The following is a 21195-nucleotide window of genomic DNA, read 5'->3' as shown; positions in this document are numbered from 1 at the left end:
CTCAGGACCAGTTGCCCTTCTTCTGGCAAGGGATCCTGGACCTTCTTTTAGAAAGCCACACCCTCTCATTCATGTCTATGCAGTTGCAGTGGGATGGACTCTCTCCCATGCCAGGTATGGTCATGTGACTCAGGCCTAGCCAATCAGAGGTCTCATGCCTCTGACCATAGGGACTGGAGTCAGGAGTGAGCATGTGACCAAAGCAGACCCAACAAGGCAGCATATGGGGACTAGTATTCAGAGTATTGAGAGAAAACCATGCCCTGTGTCTCCTGGATGTCAAACTCAGCAAAAGCGGGCATGCAACCACAGGCTGATGCATTGCTTGGGAATGAAAACAACATGTAGAGCAACAGAGCTGAGAGACGGAGAAAGGCCAGGCCAACCTAAGCTCCCTGGATCAAGCAAAGCCTGAAGCTAGACATACCTTTGGATTTTTCAGTCATAGAAGCAAATAAATCCTCTCTTTGATTCTATCAGTTTGATTTTTTTTCTGTTACTTGCAAATGAATGTAAGTTCTGTGAGGGCAGGGAAGTTGTCAGTTTCATTCACCACCACATGCTCTGTACTTAGCATGGTGCCTAGCACACAACAGCAGCGTAATAGTAACAATCAGTAAATTAATTATGCAAATGCCTTATGCAGGGAGCCTGCCTCCTCGTGCCCCTGCCCAGGTAATTGGGTAATTCCAAACACTGACAATTCCCAGTTTCGCTCTATTTATTGCGTGAGGACTTTGCAGACTGTAGGAGACTTGGAGGGCACCCTTCAAGAATTCTGTGGGAGGGAGGCCTAGGAAACAGCAGACACTTGCCTCGGCCAAGAATAAGGTATGGCAGCTGAAACAGCTCACCCCACGACCCAGAGGCGCTGGTGTCTCCTAACGGAAGAGCCATCTCTCCCTGCTCAAGGAGACATTCTGGACTGGGCAGGAACTAGCTCCCTGAGTACTGCATGCCCCACGGCAGTTACTTAACTGTGAAATGGCAACAAGGCTGTTTTGCATCACAGATCCGAGCATGGACCACTGGGATGTGAACCCCACTGCCCCCCCTTACAAACAGTGGGCCTCATGCACATGGCCTCCGTTCTCTGTGCCTTAGCTTCCTCGTCTGCGAAACGAGGCTAATGCTAGCGGAAGCACACATGCGATGTTATAAGGATTAAATAAATTAACGAATGTGAGCGAGAAGCCAGCACACTTTAAACACTGTGCACCTGCCTCACGGCCAGTATTACTAGTTCTTCCAGAGAGTTGTGGGAGGACTAAATGAAACACCGGCTGTTCCATGCTTACCTGCCATAGCCAGCACAAAGCAAAAACTTAATAAATGATCTGTTACAACATAAAAGCCAGCGTGACGCCACAGGGGAGGCTAACCAACCACACCCCTGTGGATAGCAACCAGTGCACGCACACCTGAGGACCAGTACAAGGTGAAGTGCCCCCTCTCCAGGGGCGCCTGGGGGCTCAGTCGGCTAAGCACTGACTCTTGGTTTCGGCTCAGGTCATGATCTCACGGTTCGTGAGTTCGAGCCCTGTGTCAGGCTCTGTGCTAACAGTGCAGAACCTGCTTGGGAATTCTCTCTCTCCCTGCCCCCCCCCCCAAAATAAATAAACTTAAAAAAAAAAAAGTGCCTCCTTTCCGGGGGTGCCACCAATCCAAGCGGGACTTTGGTGCACTCCAGATGGACACAGCCCCATACGGCATACAGGGCTCAGAAGCAGACACCCAGGTTTCTGCCTCTCTGGCCGCCTCAGCCACATACCCTCATGCAAGACGATGTCTGAACATCTGCCCTGCAGCCCTGCCCCTGACCACCTCCTCACCCTGGAGAGAAGCCCCAAACACCCCAATGCCCTCTTGCAGAGCAGCAAGGGGGTGGGGAGAGAAAACCCCAAAGACCTCGTCTCCCCCAGAAGGCAGTTTAACTAAAAAAGACTACTCCACTGAGTAGGACAAAGTTAACCGAAAATGGACTAGAGTTTATTTTTTCCCTACTACCCAGAAAGGAAAAGGAGGTGATGAGAAGTTCAGGATATGGGAGAAAATGTAGAAAAGCAAGGGAACTGCATTTTCTCTGGACACTGACACCTACATCCCGACTGCACAAATGTTGGCAATGCCCCACTGTCTGCAGGGGCGGCACATTTGTGTCGATTACAGGAGAAACCATATGTTGATTGCATATGCAAGCCATGCTGTTCTCCTCCAGGAAGCATTTCTAGGCTGTGGCAGGGGTAGGGGCCACCCTCCTGCCCTGTGCACCCCTGGAGGCTGGTGAGACGGAGTGTGAATCACAACACCCAAAAGCAGCATCCTGGTTTGAAATGAAACCTGTAAGCAAATGCTCGGGCATGTAAATCCATAAAGAACTTAATTACTAGACAGAAGGTAATTTGAGTCCGATCAACTTTTAATAATTAAGCATAAATATTAATGAATCTTCATTTCCAGAAAGTCTTCTCAACTACTATTGTAGTTGAGACTAGACCTGATTCTCCAGCAAATGCCAAAGCCACCGTATTTGTTTCTCAGGTAAGCAGAGACAGAATAACTAACAGTGGGCAGGTTAGGGGGGAAATGTCATGTGATCAGACCTAATCCCATCAGACTGGACAATCCACAGGCTCGCTGTTTTTTTTTTGTTTGTTTGTTTGTTTTTAATTTTTTTTTTAAGGTTTTTTTTTTATTTATTTTTGAGACAGAGAGAGACAGAGCATGAACGGGGGAGGGGCAGAGAGAGAGAGGGAGACACAGAATCGGAAGCAGGCTCCAGGCTCTGAGCCATCAGCCCAGAGCCCGACGCGGGGCTCGAACTCACGGACCGCGAGATCGTGACCTGAGCTGAAGTCGGACGCTTAACCGACTGAGCCACCCAGGCGCCCCAGGCTCGCTGTTTTGACCGAAGGGCTGTCTGGCCTCTGTTTACACACCCCAGCACTGGGTGCTCGCGACTCCCAGAGACAGCTTATTCCGTCTCCGGACAGCTAAGTGCTGCAAAGTTCACCAGACTGAATCAAAGTCAGCACCTTGTGCCTTTCACCGTGTACTTCACATCCTGACCTTGAGGCCTTCAACAGGTTAGGGGACGTTAGTGGTTTCAAGACAGCAGCTGTGCCCCTCGCTCTAAATTTTCCTTCTCAACCCCACGCCTGCCCTCAGGAAAATGCACAGCTGATGCTCTGGGCTGAGCAGTGGCCGTGGGTGCCAGGGCTGGGATGAACTTGGGGCTGGAAACAGGTGAGAAACTAGATAGACTACAGAGCCTAGAGCAAAGAAAGTCCCAAAAGAGCTTGCTGGAGTTGAAGAAGGGTCTAACCTATGATAGGCACTTCCCAGAGTTAGGAAGGTAGGAGGGATCTTTTGGGAACACCAGAAATACGACGGGACCGTCAGAAGAATATTAAATCAATTACATCAACAGAAATCATGGTTTATTGTTACTCTGTGCTTTTTTTAAATCCAGAAAGAAAACAAAAATTCAGTCCTCTCAAATCCAACTAGATCCCCTAGCCCTGTCCCTGCCCACACATTTTAGTCACCCCCACCTGTGGATCAAAAAGTAAAGATGGGGGGCGCCTGGGTGGCTCAGTCGGTTAAGCGGCCGACTTTGGCTCAGGTCATGATCTCGCGGTCCGTGAGTTCGAGCCCCGCGTCCGGCTCCGTGCTGACAGCTCAGAGCCTGGAGCCTGTTTCGGGTTCTGTGTCTCCCTCTCTCTGACCCTCCCCCGTTCATGCTCTGTGTCTCTCGGTCTCAAAAAAATGAATAAACGTTAAAAAAAAAAAAATTTAAATGGCAGCAAAAGAGCCAAAATAAACGTGTGAGGTAGACAAGACACAAAAGGCTGAAATCAAAAACACAGAACGACAGACGGCCGAAAGGAAAGAGTTAAGACCTTGAAAATGCCATTTACAATCTACGCTTTCCCAAAGCAAAAATTAGCATTGCTCTTCTTTGTAATTATTTTTTTCCTTTTTTGAGCCTTTACAGCCAGCGCCCAACCTTTTTTTTGAAATAAGGAAAAAGATCCCTTTATTTCTTAGTTGGAACAGCTTAAGCAAGAACTTAAGAGGAAAGTAGGTCAACTGACCTACTTTTCTCCTCTTTGGAAATGTTTGCATTTGGGATCCGAGTTGGTGGAAAATTTCCATTCCACATTCTGCTGGGCAGAGAACTAGCAATCTAACTTTGACATGATGGATCTGTGACAAGCCAACCATCCTTCCAAATGACCCCGTGTGTTACCCTCACAGCTTTCAAAAAACATTGCAAGAGGGGGATCATGTTCATAACGTAAGAAAATCCAGACTTTCGCTTTTTGGGGGTGGGAAGGCTAAACAGGTATCGTCTTCCTTTTAAGCACAGTCATTTGATGTCATCTTTTTCTTTACTTCCATGACAGCAGAAGCATCGCCTCAGGGTGTGAGGCCACCATTTACATATTCAAATCATGATATGCATCTCCAAAGGCTACCGTGTTTATTTATTCCAGGTAACAAATGGAAGCATTTCTCGTATGCCAGGAATGTTCTAAACACTTTATAAATATTATAACTTAATCCTCATAACACAACTACAAAGTGGCTATTACTACTTTCTGCACCTGCCGGTGTCTTCGGCTATTCCAGGCTTAGCATGGATTTCGTGTCTGGGTCCACAGCTGCCCAAGTACCTCATTCTGGCTGCAGGTTCCAAACCTCACCACGGTTCCCTGTCCTCCCACGGATCTTGGACAGCAAGGACGGGGCCTGAGCTGGTTCACTCTCTCCATCTCGGCCCCAGAAAAGCTAGCTTCTGAGAGTGAACCCAAAGGCCAAACAGGGCATTGCCAGATTTCCCTCCAGCCGGGCCAGGAGACCAGTGGCATCTCCACTCCACAAGGTCACAGAATGAGCAGGGGTGAGATTTAAAAATAGAACCCGGGCAGCATCTAAAAGAGGTTCAAATGAATATACAGTAAGGGATAGTAAATCCAGAGGCAACACTTCTAGGCCCCGATCTCCCTCCCTGGGTAACAGTATATTTAAGGGACTGCCAAAATGCAGTAGGAAAGGCCAGGATCCAGAAGCCCTACAGCTCCTGTGATTCCTGCTGGGTGACAGAGGTTGGTTTCTCAAGCTCTCTGGGCCTCAGTATGGTCACCTGTAAAAAGTGAACCATGACTGGGTCAAGAGCAGTTGAGAGCCCCTGTGAGACGGTGCACATCCACCCACCCCCCCATATGTCTAAACAGCCACATGCAACCATCATGCTGGAGGGATCGCCGATGATCAGCGCTGGTCAGCCAACCAAGTCCTTCCATGCAGCTCAGAGAAGAAGGGACCTCCCAGCGCATGCAGTTGGAGGAACTGAGTCTACGCTCCATTCCCACTCGGCCTCTGCCTTCCAGGCACAATCCTTCCCACCTCACAGAGGGCTGCCTCCCTGCAGGACGCCTGGTGGGTCCGCCTTTCAGCTGCAGGACTCCTGAAAACCATCCAGAAGGGGTCACCACTGCCTGTGCCTCGGCTCCTGGACCAGTAACGCCACCAGCAATAGAGAAATGAGGAAGGTGAAGAAGCCAACAGTCTTGGGAAGAACACCCTTCATCCTCAGCCCGCAGACTCCCAAGCGCCCACTGGTGGCCAGCCCCGTGCCCTGGCCATAGTTTCCAATGCTCCCAACCACCAGAGAAAGCTCTGGAGCCTCAGCAGGAGCAGAGCCCATGGTCCTCGAGTGATGCCAGCGAAACATGCGCTCAGAATCACATTGTATCCCAGACACAAAGGACAGAAAGCGTAAAGGTCCCCATTCTCCCATTCGGTGAGTCCACTAGCCATCCAGACTGCCCGGTGGTAAGCTGTAGCCACCAAAAAGTTCTTTCTTGTACCGAAGTGAAACGTATCTCTTCCAAACGCTTAGCCCCCAGCTCCGGTCGCATCCCCTTTAATAATCTCCTCCTCTCAAGACAGAACTTGAGATCAAGAAGTGGCGGCTCTGTTCCCCCATCCATCCCACACCACAGGTTCTCTTTTCCAAGACCGACATTCCCCCAGGTAATCGCCACATATGACAATGACTTCTATTTCCTTCCCTGCCTTCAAATACATTTGGAAGCGTTGTAATCAAGAGCAAGGTAGGGGCGCCTGGATGGCTCCGTTGGCTAAGCGTCCGACTTCAGCTCAGGTCATGATCTCACAGCTCATGAGTTCAAGCCACGAGTTGGGCTCTGCGCTGACAGCTCCGAGCCTGGAGCCTGCTTGGGATTCTGTGTCTTCCTCTCTCTCTGCCCCTCCCCCACTGCTAGCTCGCTCTCGCTCTCTCTCTCTCTCAAAAAATAAACGTTAAAAAAAAAAAAATCAAGGTGAACAAGGAGTCTAAAGGTTTCGGCTCATCCTAGAACCCTGCAGCCCTGGGAGTCACAGTGTGGAAAAGTAGGAAGCAGTGCCCGTTCCACTGGGTAGCTCAAGTTTTGCATGGAAAGCCACCCCCAACTGCTGGGCACCCTGCAGACTGCACCGTCTGTCCACGTGGATGGGGAATACCTCCTCCCCGGTGAAGGTCAGAAAAGCCATGACAGTAACACCCCACCCGCATGCTGGTGAGGCTGTGTTCAAGGTCCGCCACGAGGCCCTGAGAAGGGTCTTGTGGGAGTAGTTTACCAAACCAACTACATCAGCCACTGCTGATTCCCCACCAAGTCCTAAGGTCAACCTGCAAGACGGCCAGCGGGAGGCCGCCAAGACAATACATCGTGGCTCACGTTGTGACTGTTTTCCTACAAGTAAAGCACAGAAAGAGAAATGGGGTCTGACTGAGCCAATGTTCAGACAGAGGATGTTCTTAATAATTTTAGATACATGTTGAAGTCCAAAAATAGATTTTTCTCCTCCAAGCCAAGCTCATATGCAGTAGCTTTCCTCAGGAGTATTTTTGTATAACTACAAGGCTCTCTTACAACCCTGGAACATAACAATGAACGAAGGAGAACCAAGGAATAACTTTACCACTTTCTCTTTTTAACAGAGGAGACTATTGAGAACCCCTTGGTCCCAACAGAAAGCCAGTTCTCCTCCCCTCCCCTTCTTGTTCTGAGTCCTCTCCCAACCCCCCAGCTCCATATACACTCTGTTTCCCAGAGGGGGTGGGGTCTCTGGTGGCCCACCTCAGACTCGGAGAGACATCAGCACTCACACCGAAAATCCCAATTTCATAGATGGGCATTTAAAGGACACACCCAGGGGCTGTTGGGTGGCTCAGTCGGTTAAGCGTCCAACTTCAGCTCAGGTCGTGATCTCACGGTTGGTGAGTTCCAGCCCCGCGTCAGGCTCTGTGCTGACAGCTCAGAGCCTGGAGCCTGCTTCAGATTCTGTGTCTCCCTCTCTCTCTGCCCCTCTTCCTTTCATGCTTTGTCTCTCTTTCTTTCTCAAAAATAAACATTTAAAAAATAATAAATAAATAAATAAATAAATAAATAAATAAATAAATAAAGGACATGCCCAAGGTCACAGAGCTGCTAGGTTCTAGAGTGGGCCCCATAGCTTCAGACTCCTTGTCCACATTGCTCTTTGGAGTGTATACCCCACAACACACCCGGATGTGTTTGAGGGAAGGGAAGGAACTAGAAATCACAGTGGTCATTTTTAACCTGCATCTAAAATCCAGCTAAATTAACTAGGACTGTTTTACCCAGAAAAGAAAAGACTTATATTGGGATTGTAACAGATGACATTATTGACTCAAATTCTCCTCCCCTCCTTGTCTTCCTCACAGGAAAGAAGTAGAATATATTTTTCCACCCCTGAACCCTGGGACATAACGTGGCCAATGGTGTGAGATGAGGGCAATAGCGTCCTGCTTCAAAGACTGGATTCACAAGCCAAGAATGCCACTTGGTCTCTGGTCCCTGAGAAGAGCGTGCGTGGGCCAGCCTGCCGGTCCCCAGGAGGAGCATGGGAGATACAGGGAGCGGAGCCGCCCCCACTAAGATGTCTGCCAAGACCAGTTGAAGGCAGAGCCCCCAGCCAACCTGGGGCAAAGCCTCCCTAACAATTAAATGGGTGCAGGCTGTCTGGGCACATTATGGTCAGCAGCTCCATCTCTGGAAGGTTTGGTACGGGGGAGGCTCTCAGAGATGCTGTCAGGAAATGCCTACGTTGGGGCAGAAGCTGGACCATACCAGTCGTTCCAGACTTTGGGATTTTAGGTATGAGCAAAGGTACTCTCAAGAGTTTGGAAACCAGCATGGGGCTGCTACAGTTTTTACTCTTCTGAGCAAAGGCACTATATAAAAATAACTACTGTTTACTGTCACCACCAATTCATAAAAGATGATGGAACATCTGAACACTGAAACTGAGGAAAGGCTATCATCTTAGAATATGACTCAGTCCTCTCCAAGCAAAGACGGTCGGCCACCCTCCATACATGAGCCTTTTTCTTTCATTCTGTCACAGATCAATAAAAACTCTGTCACTAAATAGCTCCGGTCTGTGTATTAGCAACTTTCTCACATACTTTATGATAGAACTGTCAAAAGAACATGAAATCAGTTACATAAATTACGAGACCTAAATCATGGCTCTGTTTGTCCTGTGACAATATAAAAATTACGTTTTTTCCATCAGGAGAGAAAATAAAGCTAGAGATCAATTGGGAGTCCCTGTGTCATGCCTTCTCTGCTGGCTGCCACAAGCATGCAGGGCCCCTGCAAAGCCCCATCTCCACAGAACTCCTGAGCTGCACTACACAGGTGCCTGAGACGCTACCGTTGTGTTTCCATGATCCCAATGGATAAATGAAAAGGAAAACAATGATTCAAGCTCTCCTAGGGCTACAGGGACACAAAACTGGGAGTGACAGGCAGGGCATCCCCCAGGACCGGCTTCGAGGACGTGTCGCTCAGTCACCTGTGAACGTTGACTCCCTTCTTTCTGGGCCATAAAGAGCCTCTCCATCCTTCTGTTGGATAAGTGGAGGCCTGGAGAAGGAAGGCGTCTACAAGCAGATGGCTCTAGCTTAACCTCACTCATCAGACCCTGAGGGGACCCACACACCCACCAGGGCCCAGTGCACAGAAGCAATGGCTGTTCATGGGGACCAGAAAGACTGGGATCTAAACTGACACTTCACTTCCACCTTCTATTCTTTCTATGGACACTTACTATGGCAGGCATCCAGGGAAAATGAATAAGGTCCTTAGTTTCACAGGCTTTTGTTAAGGGAGGAGAATTCACAAAAGCAAACAACAAGATAAATATCAATTGGGTGAGCACTCTTTTTTTTTTTAATGTTTATTTATTTTTCTGAAAGAGAGACAGAGAGGGGGAAAGGGAGACCGAGAATCTGTGCCAACAAAGCAGAGCCCGACATGGGGCTCAAACTCACAAATAGTGAGATCATGACCTAACCTGAAATCAAGAGTCAGATGCTTAACTGACTAAGCCACCCAGGAGTCCCGAGTGAGCACTCTTAAAGAGATAAGTGTAGTAAAGTGAGAGAAATTGACAAAGGCTGCTCTAGGTAAGGATTCAGGAAAGGGCCTCTTGGGAAAAGGGGATATTTGAGATGAGAAATAAGAATGCATCATCCATGCAAAAAAAGCTAGGAAACGAGCAATACCAAATAGATTAAAAGCAAGTGCAAAGGGCCTGGGGTAGAAAATGGCTTGTCTGAAGAAGAAAAATGCCAGAGCTGTGGAAGCAAGGTGGACAAGGGGAGAATTGTGGTATAAGGCTGAAGCAGGAAGTAAGACCCATCATCTGGGGACCTGCAGGCCCCAGCATGAAGTTTGAAGTTCATTGCAAGTATAAAGGGAAGTAAGCGATGGGTATTAAGCAGGGGAGTGACAGGATCTGACTTATATTTAAAATATTCTCAGGACGCTGTGTGAATGATAAATTGTAGAGGGGTCAGAGTGAAACAGGCAGACCACTGACGATACTCTTGCATGAACTGGATGGTGCCTCTGTGACCTTTATGACCTGGGACAGTCCCTGAAAAATGCTACAGTTCACCCCATCTGTAATGTTGTGACTGCCTATACTTAGGAGTTCACAAGCTCTTTAGGCTCTTGAAGATGGGGATGAAGGCGTACGTGGCCTCGCTCGCCCCTGCATGATGTCTGCATGATTTCACTCCAGCTGCCTTTCCTGGAGCTGGAGCCATGCCCACAGCTTGCCTGTGAGGGCCTCCCTAGTAGCCCTTGAGATCCCACGGTCTCTAGTGCCCATCGTGACACTGGGGTCATCTCTACATCCGGATGGAATTGAGAACACATGGAAGCTGGCCAGGAAGCAGGTTGGCAATTCACACCGCAAGAGGGCACACAGGCCAAGGGGAGGTTGGCCAAGCTCCCAGGAAGCAGGCAGAAGTGCAACAAAGGCAGGTAAGGGTCTGATGGATGCTAACTGTGGCAGGTGAGATCAATTCTGACCAGAGGAGCCCTTCGGCAAACCTCGGCTCAGTGCTGACAAGGGAGGGAAGACTCGGGGAGCAAGGCCAGGAGACAACTCATCCAGAGAAACCTGACAGTCTGGCCAGGCTGCTGGAGAATATGAGACCACATGGAGCAGAGAGGAGATGTCTCGGTCAAGTCTATCCCGGATAAGCCAGCACCCAGGAGACCAGCCTGCTGTCTGGGGACACACAAGCAAGCTGAGCTCAGATCATCTGAGCCTGGCCCATTCCAGAAGAACTGCCTAGTTGATTCAGAAACTTATGAATAAATTGGGGTGCCTGGGTGGCTCATTCGGTTAAGCATCTGACTTCGGCTCAGGTCATGATCTCATGGCTTACGGGTTCCAGCCCAGCATCGGGCTCTGTGCTGACAGTTCAGAGGCTGGAGCCTGCTTCAGATTCTGTCTCCCGATCTCTCTCTATCCCTTCACCACTCGTGCGCTCTCTCTCTCAAAAATAAACAAACATTAAAAAAAAAAAAGTATGAATAAATAATAAATGCTTATTTGTTTTCAGCTACTGAGTTTTGGGGTGATTTGTTATGTAGCAACAGCTAACGGATACAGAAGAGTCTGATGGCCAGTAGCCACTCTTATTTCACTGTAGCAAGTCTCTGCTGAAATCACAATCCTGTTTCCCTGTTTGAGGCCTCTACAGGTTCAGATCACTGGACGGGGTCATGAGCTTGAGATGTGTTCTTGAACCTTACAAGTCTGTTGGTGACATTATGAAAATGTCCTCCCTGACCTGGACCTGTCTCCTTATCTGTAAAATGAGGAATGAGACACTTCCAGGGAGGCTTCCAGCTCTCGTGTTCTATGCTTCGGTGACCCTGACCTCTTCATTCAGCCATTCTGTCATCTCAGCAACAAGTACTTGTTCAGAGCCTGCCGTGTGCCAGCCTATGGCCGGGATCTGGGATGCAGGCTTAGACAACGAGATGTGGGCCCTGCCTACCAGGAGCTCACGGTGCAGTGAGAGCTCACGGAGAGCTCACGCTTGGGTGTGTAGAGAAGACACCTCTGAGGAGGCCCCGATGGTCAAGGAGTCTGTGAGTGAAAGCAGTGAGCAAGATCGTGGTCATCCCTCCCCAGCAGAGAGAGGGGAATGCACATTAGAAATCCCTGGTGCCTTCCGTGTCCTGGACCCCTGCTCGTACACGTCTGCCTTGGTCCCTGAGGGCCTTGATGGAGGCCACTCAGTAATTCAGCTCAAGCCCTGGGGAAATCACAACCTGTGGCTTGAACGCGGCACATTCAATGAGCAAACAGAGGACAGCCACGGGACCTCTCTCCACTCCACTCTCACCCAGGCGACGCAGGACAGCCAATCCTTAACCCTGGGAGACCGGCCAGTCTTCGTGGGGGTAGCGTGAAAGCAGCAGAGTCCAAAGTCCTCCACTAGCCCTGATGACCGTAGTCCTTTAGGACCTCCTGCCAACCCCAGAGAGAGGTGGACACGTGGAAATTATCCACCCCAGGGGCCCGGAAAGCCATCCTACCATGGAACCAGGGGGCGATGGATTTGGTGTTCCTCTCAAAGCCGGCTCGGCGAGGCAGCTGCTCCTCCTTAAACCAGCGGACTATGACTTCCCTGGAGACAGGTCTCCGTGGGCGCTCCCAAGTCCTGCTGAGAAGACAGCAGGGATGTGGAAAGTCAGGGAGGGAGGGGGAGGGGACCAGAAGAGCGGGGAGAAGGAGGAGGAGGGGGGAGGAGAGGAGAGGAGGGGAGAGGAGGGGAGAGGAGGGGAGAGGAGGGGGGGCCGCTATGAGATGAATAAGCACGATGCCCACACTCACGCCTGTGGAGACAATTAAATGAGTCCAGGTGCTTGAAGGCACTTTGCAGATTATAACGTACCAGCTGTTATTACTTTTCCCCAAAGAGAACTGTTATCACTTGCTTCGAAAAAAAGCCGCACAGGTGGGAATGGAAAAGAGGACAGGAGGAGATGTCTGAGAGAAAGAAAAGGCATTTTCCCGGCCACTCATAGGCCTCCCGCCTGTGGCCGCCATGTGTCAGATGAGTGTCTACAAGGCTATTCTTTAAGGGCACTGTTGGTAATAACCAAAGATTTCAAACACCTCTACTGTCCACCAGTAGTTTTTGATAATTAACTTCTAGCACATCTATGGAGTAGAATACGATGTAACTATAAAAAAGGAAACTCGGAGCACCTGGGTGGCTGAGTGGGTTAAGGGTCTGACTCTCGCTTCTGGCTCAGATCATGATCCCAGGGTCACGGGATCAAGCCCTACATCGGATCTGCACTGACAGAATGGAGCCTACTTGGGATTCTCTCCCTCCCTCTCTCTGTGTCCCTCCCTCATCATGCTCTCTCTCTCTCTCTCTCTCTCTCTCTCTCTCTCACTGAAAGAAAGAAAGAAAGAAAGAAAGAAAGAAAGAAAGAAAGAAAGAAAGAAAGAAAGAAAGAAAGAAAGAAAGAAAACTAAATAGGGGCACTGGATGGCTCAGTCAGGGGAGCATGTGACTCTTCATCTCCAGGTTGTGAGTTTGAGCCCCATGTTGCGTGCAGAGATTACTTAAAAATATTTTAAAAAAAAGAAAACTAAATAAAAATAAATGAATAGCTAAGAATTGATGTGAAAAGCAGAGCCATGTGTACAGCATGCAACCTTTTCTTATAAAAAAAAAAGAGAGAGAGAGAGACTGGGCTAGGACTTTTTACGACTTTTCACGTCAGCAACTACACGACAGAAGTGGGCAGGCACACATAAACTAAGAACAGTGCTCCCACCCACGGGGCACGGGAAAACCAAGTAGGTGGAGGCAGGAATGGAAGTCTGTCTTTCTCCATATTTCTTTTTAAACTTGCTGGTTTGTGAATCATAAATGACAAGAGAGGGAGGGAGGAAGGAAGGAAAGGAGAAATGCAGACGTGGTCAGCTCTCCCTAGACGGCGGGGAGAAGGAGAAGGGGGTTATGAATAATCCTAAATCCCAATTAAAGCAAGACTCAGACAAGCCACCGTCATTTGGGAGTGAATGGACTGCCCTGCAGATTAACTGTGGTTCGGGGAAGCAGCAAACACTCACTGTCCACCCTCACCGGGGCAGGAGCTGCTCAGCAGTGATGGACGTGCGGGGACCAACCTTGGGGCTGGTCTAAGGAGACGCTCCAGGCAACCTCTTGACCGTGGGTCTGGCGAGCATGGGCAGTCACTTAAGTGTCCCTGCCAAAGCACTCCTGAGATGACCCCCCTGCACTCAAGCACACTCACCTGCAAACCCGGTATCAGAACCCAGGATGCACCAGCGCCACCTGCGGTTAGAAACAGCAGCCAACACTGGTTTCCAAGCTGCTGCACCATATTTAACCCATTTGAGGTCTTATATTACAAGTTCTTAACCCGGTATCTGTAGACCCTGAAGAGCTTGAAATTATATGCAGACATTTTGGGGTATGTTCATATGCACATTTTGGAAGCAAGACTGTATGCAGCTTTCTTTAGATTCTGAAAGGCATCCTAGACCCAAAATGTCAAGACTCCCAGAACTCCGGGGCTACTAGAAATCTCCGACCAGACTCCTCACTGTCCCCTCCTGCCCCATTATGCAGACTGAGACACTGAGGCCCATAGCGGGGAAATGACTAGCTCCAAATTTCACAGCAGTTGGAGCAGAGACAGGACTGGATCCTCCAGCCACACTGCATTTGCAGAGTCCCCCAGACCCACCTGACAGGTACGGCAAGGGGTGGCGGTGGCCCTGCGCCGGGAAGGTGGTGGTCAAGTCTGGCCTCCTGCTCCTGGCTCTGGCCAAGCTCTCGGAACATGGAGCTGAGGCCAGCGACGGTGCCCTTCTGGATGGCACGGAGTGAGTGGCGCCGGTACTCGTCCCTGGCGCGCTGGGCTCTGCGACTCCTCTCTTCATCAGCAGCCTTGGACCGGCGCACTGCAAAGGGGTAGAGAGTATGTTTACCCAGAGCCGCAGCCCAGGCTGTACACTGAGCAAGTCAGGACTGGGCCCAGAGCCTTGGGAGTCACCCAGAGTCCCACGATTCACCTGGATTCACCCACATGGGCTGCATGGAGGTTCAGAGCTTGGAAACGACAGGGCAGGCCCAGCCCTGGCCAGCAGCCCGGGGCTTGCCTGTCCCTGTGGAGGTAGAAACACTCGTGACACTTCAGGGTCATCTGCCTGTTCCTATGGCTCTGTTCCAGAATGAGCAAGCAAACTTTGGATGGAAATATACATCTCTCTACGTATTTCCTTCCGGGAGTACCCTGCTTAGAGCAGCTTCTCAAACCATGTGCCTACCTGCCCAGCCTCAAGGGCACCTGTCAAGGTGGTCAGCATCTCCAAATAGCACTACCATCACCCACATTGATTGTAGCTTTCTCTGTGCCAAGCCCTGGGTTCTATGCTTTGCCTGCGATATCTCATTATAGACACTTCCCCCAACCACCCAGGGAAGGGGGCCCATCACAATTTCTACACCAGAAACCCAGCCTCCACGGCACCTGGGTGGCTCAGCCAGTGAAGCAGCCGACTTCAGCTCAGGTCGTGATCTCACGGTTCATGAGCTTAAGCCCCACGTCAGGCTCTGTGCTGCCAGCTCAGAGCCTGGAGCCTGCTTGGGATTCTGTGTCTCCCTCTCTCTCTGCCCCTCCCCAGCTCATGCTAGGACAGTAACTTGCCGGGCTGGGTCAATGGCCAAGCCAGGAACCATCCTCTCTGCTACCACAGGGTGAGTTGTTAGAAACACTGGCGTCCCGGTCCTGGTGCCCCTTCTCTGGTTTGCAGTGGCCTTGACAGCTGACGAGTGTGTTGGCGAGAGGATCCTTTGGGAGCTCTGTCACTCCCAGAGGCCCCTCTCTCCAGCCTTCCAGGCTTTTGTGTTCCTCCAGGCAGGGCCCTGTCTCAGCCAAGTGGCCTTGGAAAGACATCTGTGTGTTGCTGCTTCTAACACTCACAAGGGAGTCCTAGAGCTGGGAAAATGCCAAGAGAGGGAACAAAACCGGTTGGAGGCAAGGTCTAGAATTCAAGCTAATTCTTTTGTAGTCTGAATGCATCCTGTCAGGTCCCTATCTGCCTCTAAAATCTAGTTCTTTCTGCAGAGAACTCTTAGGGCTGGCCGTGTCCTAATTGTGCATGACTGGTAACTGAGTGGGCCCGAGAAGGTCACCTTCCCCTCCTAGAGTAAAATCTTACCCATAATCTACTTCTATTCCAATCATTCCATGCATGTGTAGCCAACACCTACAACCTGCCAACGTCAGAGATCTGTGTTCTGTTAGTGCCTGGAGGACACAAGACAAATAAGCCCTTGTCCTGAGAGGCAGCACTTCTAAAGTTGTCTCTCAACTTGTCAAAGACCCTTTCTTGAAATAAAACGTTACCCCAGGGGCGCCTGGGTGGCTCAGTCTGTTGAGCGTCCGACTTCAGCTCGGGTCACGATCTCGCGGTTTGTGAGTTCGAGCCCCACGTCGGGCTCAGGGCTGACGGCTCAGAGCCTGGAGCCTGCTTCGGATTCTGTGTCTCCCCCTCTCTCTGCCCCTCCCCTGCTCGCACTCTGTCTCTGTCTATCAGAAATAAATAAATGTCAAAAAAAAAAAACACAAAAAAAACACAAAAAACAACATTGCCCCAGATCCGAAGAAGGGCACATCAAGTCTGTCCCTCAGAAGGTATTTATGGAAGTGGAGGTCACATGCAGAGGATCCAGTAGGCAGAGTCCCACAAGGTCAGGTGGGGAATTTCTTCTGCTCTACTCATGGCTATCGTCCAGTGCCTACAATACATACGTGCCAGCCAACAGACAATGCCTATTCTTGGCCGACTGTGTCCAGTTAAGGATTTAACTCTGAGCTGGGTGCAGACATAACAGAGACCGGACCCTCAAGGTGCTACCTGGGAAAACAAGATAAATATCTCTAACACAATGAAGTCTGGGACAAATAAAGCATTGTCAGGGTTTAGGGACAGCAGCTCTCATATTCTGCGAGGAAGCCAACAGCCATCACAGGAGAGGAAGCATCTGGGAAGATCAACAGGAGTTTTCCAGAAAAAGAAGCCATCCCAGGGAGAATCCTAGGTTTGGTGCCCAGCTGGCTCATCTGTACATTCTGGATACCAGGAACACCATGATGCCTGCCTTGCATTGCCGTGGGAGGGTCAAACAAGGCCAGGGTGCCCGGGCGTGGGCTTTGCAGCCACTAGCCAGCAAAAGAAACACAGACAGTGGTGCCCTACAAAAGCCAGCGACCTTTGAGAGCTTACAGCCCCACACAGACAGCGACACTCAGTGACAGACAAGTTGCAGAAGGAAGTCATAGGCAACCTAGGAAGGTGGGCTTTTGGGACTCAGCCAGGTGAGGCCCAGAGCCATTCGACACACAGAGACTAAACTCAGCCTCCTAAGGGCCAGCTCAAGCCTGCCATTCTCTTCCTCAAAGCCTTCAGGGGCTCCCACTGGACACAGGATAAAGGACAAATTCCCCTCCCCAGCCCTTAAGAAGTGTCCCGCCTGCCCCACTTTCTTTCCCAGCCTAATGGTTTCTGAGCTCCTCCCCATTATTCACTGGGCTCCACTGGGCTTCCCATGCTCTGCAGACTCTGTCCTGCTCGGCTGTGCTCAGCCAGCTCAGACCAACTGTGATGAACACACAGCCAGGGCAGCGCAGAAAGGCCAAGGCACTGACAGCTCTCAGGGTGAGGACATGGCCAAAGCCACAAGCAGGAAGCAAGTGGGAGCTCTGCCTTGGCCTTGGCAAAGCCAACCCTGGGCAGCAAGAAAAGGGATTATGGAAAAGGGACCGGAGTGGAGTCACACGGGGTCAAGGGCAGCTCCAAAACAACTTTCTTGGTTTGTTTTATTTTTTCTCTCCTTACGTTCCTGTTTTGTCTTTGAGATATAATTGACCTATAACAATGCGTATGTTTAAGGCATACAACATGCTGATTTGACACATTTATATATTGTAATTGTAATGATGGCCACGATACCATTAGCTAACCCCTCCAACACCTCTCATAATCATTTCTTTCTTGTGGTAAGAACATTCCAGATCTAGTCTCTTAGCAGCTCTCACGTGTATAACACAGCACTGTTCGTTGCAGCTGCTGTGCTGTGCACTAGATCTCCAGAACTTACTCATCTTCTAGGTGCCAGTTTGTGCCCTTTGACCATCATCTCCCCCAGTCCTTGCCCCCTCCCAGCCAGCCCCTGGTAACCATCATTCTAGTTGTTTCTAGGAGTTTCGCTTTTTTTGATTCAACACATAAGCGATATCATCATGTAGTATTTGTCTTTCTCTGTCTGACTAATCTCTCTTAGCATATTATCCTCAAGGTCCAACCATGTTGTTGCAAATGGCAAGATTTCCTTCTTTCTTATGGATAGTATTTCTGCGTGTGTGTGTGTGTGTGTGTGTGTGTGTGTGCATACACACAGAGAGTGTGTATACATATTGTGTCTACACACACACACACACACACACACACACACACGTTCTTTATCCACTCTTCCATTGATAGACACTTGGGTTGTTTCCATATCTTGGCTATTGTGAGTAATGATGCAATAAACATGGGAGTGCAGGTATCTCTTCAACAGCTTGTTTCCATTTCCTTTGGATGTATACCCAGAAGTGGGATTGCTGGATCATGGGGTATTTCTATTTTTAAGTGTCTGAGGAAGTTCACTGTTCTCCACAGTGGCTGCACCAATTTACGTTCCCACCAACGGCATACACCGGTTCCCTTTTCTGCACATCCTTGGCACGCGCCACCTGGCTTCCCTAAGAAAATTCCAGAACGGCCCTGGGCCTCAGTTTCCACCTCTGTCAAAATGAGAACGACACGAACGTCTGCCTCACGGAGTTGTCATGGAGAGTAAATGAAACATATAAAAACACTATAAACTATGAAGTGTCCTGGAAAAGCGATGTCTGACTAAATCAGGCCCCTGGCTTTGATCCTTTCTTCAAATCTCTCGAAGCCTGAGTCTGGAGCCAGGGTGCCTAGATTCAGATCCCAGCTTCACTTACCAGCTGTGTGACGCGGGACCAGTTACTTAATCGCCCTGAGCCTGCATTCCGTCATAAGTTAAACGGAGATAATAACAGTCCCTACCTCATAACGTTGTCATGAGGATCCAGAGAGCTCATAAGGTAAGCCACTTAAAACCATGTCAGGTACATATTAAGCACTATGGTTAAGTATTAGCTAAAATGTTTCTTTTCATCAGCCCCGGAATTGCCAGGTCCAAAACCGAGTTCCTGGCCAGTCCAGGAGGGGGCACCCTTGCTGGCCGATCATGGGGAATCCTCTCTGGGTCAAGCAGCTTACCCTAAATTCCACTTTGAACTCCTGAGGGATTGCTTCAGTTCCTTCTCAGAATCAGGAATGAATTCAGACTGTATCCCAGGAATCTACCACAGAAAACCCTCAGCCAGAACCCATGGGGTATTTTTCTTCTAACCCAGTGAAAATAACTCAAACTCACATGAGGAGCCACAGGCATTTTCTGCCCTGAGCCAGCAAGTATCAAACTCTCCCCGTGGCCTGGCAGACCCACTGCAGAGGTGAGGACCCACACCAAGGCACCTGCTTCTTCCTCCCACAGCCCATGTCCCAGCCCAAGGTGACGCCCCATGGGCCTGGCCAACAGGCACTGCGAGGCCTGCTCAACACACAGAACAAAGGGTGACCATGGCCATTCTTACTTCCAAGATAAGATCCGTGGTCTCCTTTCTCCTTCTGCTAATGGGAAACTGAGGCTCATGTCACAGTAACACTGTATGGATGGCTAGAACAGTGTGAAAACACTGAGGACTTCAGGAGAAAGGCTGAATTGAGATATCAAACAATAGACTAACCACAATAAGACACCACTTCACACACATCAGGGTAGCTCTTTCGTTTTTAATTTTTTTAGTTAGAAAAAAAACAGTAAACAAGTGTTGGCAAGGATATGGAGAGAGTGGAACCTTTGTGCATTGTTGGTGGAAATGAAAAATGGTGCAGCTGTTGTGGAAAATGGTATAGCAGGTCCAGAAAAATTAAACGTACAATTGCCATACAATCTTCCGGATATATACCCAAAAGAATTGAAAGTAGGGGTTGAAACAAATTTTTGTACAGCAATATTCATAGAAGCATGATTCACAATAGCCAGAAGGTGGAAACAATCCAAATGTTCATCAAAGGACAAAGAGATAACCGAAGTATGGTATGTGTGTGTTTGTGTGTATGTGTGTATATACATATATGCATATATATATATATATATATATATATATATATGCAGTGGAATATTATTCAGCCTTTAAAAAGAAGCAAATTCCTTGGGACGCCTGAGCGTCTGACTTCGGCTCAGGTAATAATCTCATGGTTTGTGAGTTTGAGCCCCACATCAGGCTCTTTGCTGAGAGCTCAGAGCCTGGAGCCTGCTTCTAGTTCTGTGTCTCCTTCTCTCTCTGCCCCTCCCCTGCTCACACTCTGTCTCTCTCTCTCTCTCTCTCTCTCTCTCTCAAAAATAAATAATAAAACATTTTTTAAAAAATGTTTTTAAAAGAAGGGAATTCCAATACCTGCTACAATGTGGACGAATCTTTAAGACATTATGCTAAGTGAATAAGCCAGACACAAAAGGACATCATATGATTCCACTGATATTCCATGCACGGTACTTACAATAGTTAAATACACAGCAAAAAGGAGAATATTGGTTTCCAGGGGTTGGGGACTGGGTGGGACAGGGAGTTATTGTTTAATGGGGACGGAGTTTCAGTTTGGGAAGATGAGAAAGGAGCAGTGGGCATGGGGTTCTGGAAGATTACTAGTTGTTGCTCGTCATGAGACGTCTCTCTGGAGAACTTGCCCATGGTTCCTTGGGCCCTCTCTACCTTTGCCCAGATAGAAAAGACTCAGGGTAAGGGCGCCTGGGTGGCTCAGTTGGTTGGGTGTCTGACTTCGGCTCAGATCATGATCTCACAGTTTGTGGGTTCGAGCCCCGCATTGGGCTCTGTGCTGACAGCTTGTCCAGAGCCTGGAGGCTGCTCTGGATTCTGCCTCCCTTTCCCTCTGCCCCTCCCCCACTCACACTCTGTCTCTCTCAAAAATAAATAAACATTTAAAAAAATTAAAAAAAAAAAAGAAAGAAAAGAGTCAGTGTTTTATAGAATTCAGATGATCTGGTTGGTTACCTCCACAGAGAAACCAAATCCTTCAAAGCAGTATCTATTTGTAGCAACCCCTTGGGTGTAATATAATGTCCCGGAAAAATAGTGAATAATTGTATACATATATAATTTAAATCTTTATGGGTGCTTTTGCGTATATTATATATATGAGATATATTATGAAATTATAGTATATGAAATTATACGTATATGTGAAATCATATATATATGAAAAATATATGAAAAAGCACTCATAAAGATTTAAATTATATATGTGGGTAGTTGTGTTTAACTTCTCCATTTTCTGTTCCACGTGACATTGGACAACTTGATTACCATATCTACACCTTACTTCCTCACCTGTAAAATGGGGACGTCCTGGGATTGCTTTGTAAATGAGGTACACGAGATACTACACAGAAGGGTCTTGGACAGCTCCTGTCACACGGTACAAGTTCATTAAATATTACATATTTATTGTTATTGCTGCCTTCGGTAAGGGGACTGGAATGCCTCCTTCAGAAAGGGTCTATCCCACTTAAGGCAACGGGGTGGAGGTGGGGAATTGGTGTAGGGTTGGGGGCTGGGTAGTCAGGAGCTCTTG

General features: G+C 48.9%; 1 protein-coding gene across 2 annotated transcripts in view; it reads right to left on the bottom strand.

Moving 5' to 3' along the window:
• The window catches only part of SH2D4B (SH2 domain containing 4B), a 60461-nt gene that overhangs the window by 16733 nt on the left and 22533 nt on the right, over positions 1–21195 (bottom strand). The window contains exons 4-5 of one of the 2 annotated variants that reach the window (XM_042908047.1): positions 14142–14358; positions 11946–12073 (exon numbers count right to left, since the gene is read on the bottom strand). In XM_042908047.1, the coding sequence (XP_042763981.1) occupies positions 11946–12073; positions 14142–14358 (345 nt within the window). The remainder of the gene's footprint in view (positions 1–11945; positions 12074–14141; positions 14359–21195) is intronic. The other variant, XM_042908045.1, reaches the window with a different exon arrangement.

This window comes from Panthera leo, chromosome D2 (assembly GCF_018350215.1).
Source record: "Panthera leo isolate Ple1 chromosome D2, P.leo_Ple1_pat1.1, whole genome shotgun sequence".
Taxonomy (NCBI): domain Eukaryota; kingdom Metazoa; phylum Chordata; class Mammalia; order Carnivora; family Felidae; genus Panthera; species Panthera leo.
Note: the sequence above shows the minus strand (reverse complement) of the source record. Positions and strands in the feature narration are given on the sequence as shown.